At 56.3% G+C, this 1,680-nt stretch overlaps 1 protein-coding gene across 1 annotated transcript; it reads left to right on the forward strand.

The window, feature by feature from the left end:
* The first annotated feature begins 477 nt into the window (after positions 1–477).
* LOC119094587 (alpha-2B adrenergic receptor-like) lies at positions 478–1,437 on the forward strand. Its single transcript, XM_037217650.1, has 2 exons — positions 478–874; positions 1,424–1,437. Exons 1-2 carry the CDS (start codon positions 478–480, stop codon positions 1,435–1,437), a joined length of 411 nt encoding a protein of 136 aa, XP_037073545.1.
* Positions 1,438–1,680: the final 243 nt, after the last annotated feature.

Genomic DNA, 1,680 nt, shown 5'->3' on the forward strand with positions numbered 1-1,680 from the left:
AAATTGAATCTAAAGCACCTGCTAAAGCCTGCCACCGGGCTGCGTGACCCGAAGCAACCGTGCATGAGCGCGTCACATATGATGCTCCACTACCAACTGAGACGTGAGCTGAGTCCGGGCAGAGCATCAGCAATGCGGTAAGAATGTTACGGTGACTTTTACCTTCACGTGGGGGCAGATTGTCAAAACGTGACGGACACCACACCCAAAAACAACAGGTGGGACATGAACGAAGATATAATGCAGTGAGGAAACTTCAGAACGCTAAGCGTTTGCAAAGCGCGAGCTTTGTTCAGCTGCTAATTGTAACTAGACGGACGTTGACGCGCGGAACAGGTGGGAGCATCCTGAAGGGTGCGCGTCCGATGCGAATGGATCGACGTCGCGTTGCCCCAGCGACGGAACGGCCCCCAGCGGCCAGTTAACTAGCCGACACCGGGCAAGCGCCACTCGTCCGCCGCTCCTCGGCTCGGCACGATGTCCGCCGCAGCAGAGGCCATCATCGGCTTCATCGTGTTCAGCAGCTCGGCAGTGCCCGTTGTGGCCATTCTCCGGCGGCGGCAGCTCCGCGAGGCGTGCATGTACCAGCTGCTGGCCAGCATGGCCGCCGCCGAGATGACCGTGGGCGCCATCTCGACCTTGCTGGGCTCACTGCGGCTGCTGCACGCGCTGCCGCCCGGATGGGTCTGCCTGGTACTCGTGTTCCTCAGGTCTTCGATCGGCACGTCCACGGTCGTCTCGTTCCTGATGCTGAGTCTGGAGAGGTACGTCACGGTCGTCCACGGCCTGCGCTACTTCGACATCGTTACGGATCGGCGGCAACTGCTGCTGGTCGCCGCCTCCTGGCTCGCCGCTGCGCTCATCTCGGTCTTAGGCATGACGCTTCGCGGCTGGCTGGGAGTCGGCGCGATAGACCTCTGCGACCACTGGCAGTGCATTCCGCCATTGTTTCGCATAGCCATGTCCTTCTTTGTCATCTTAATCTATCTGTCTAGCTTATGCACCAACGTGTATGTCGGGTGCATCGGCTTGCATCAGAGGAGACGAATCACACAAGAACATGCAACTGTGAGGGGCCAGACAAGTAAACAGCTGTACAGACATCAGGGTTACTTCGCCATCGCCATCTTGTCTTTGATGTTCTTACTATTCATTGTTCCAAACTTGGTAGTGAACTTGATTCAGGCTCTGGAACTGGCGCACATACCAGCCGTGCACCAAGTCACCACCTTTTTACGACTAATCAGCATGATGACGGATGGCTGGGCCCTGGCTCTGCTCTGCCCAAAAATGAAGGAAGAGTACAAGCGAATGTTCGTCAAGGCAGTGTGCTGGCGACCGCGCTGGTCGCAGGGAATTCGTCCAGTCCGCGGAACAGGGAACACGCTCCGTGTGAGCGTGATTCATGTCTCGGCCGCCGTAGGGACGACTATCTGAGCACCTGGCCTACAATCACTGCGCGGGTGGGTGCTAGACGACAGTTTTGTCGAACGAAGCTCGCCAACGCGGAGAGACTTCACTGCTGCAAAGACCAGACGTAAAGAGGACCGTCGTAAAAAGATGAATCTTTACACCAAAATAATTGCTTCTCTGAATGCTTGAGAAGAGGGAAGATCGCATAAATGAGACGTGGGTTCGTCAATCTGGCAAAAGGTCAGTAACTAATTTCCAGACTGCTCC

The sequence above is a fragment of the Pollicipes pollicipes genome, unplaced genomic scaffold (assembly GCF_011947565.3).
Source record: "Pollicipes pollicipes isolate AB1234 unplaced genomic scaffold, Ppol_2.1 Scaffold_4002;HRSCAF=4701_pilon_pilon_pilon, whole genome shotgun sequence".
NCBI classification, from domain to species: Eukaryota; Metazoa; Arthropoda; class Thecostraca; order Pollicipedomorpha; family Pollicipedidae; genus Pollicipes; species Pollicipes pollicipes.

Excerpts from the sequence above, each read along its gene's own strand:
- LOC119094587 (XM_037217650.1), top strand. The coding sequence starts at position 478 with ATGTCCGCCGCAGCAGAGGCCATCATCGGCTTCATCGTGTTCAGCAGC.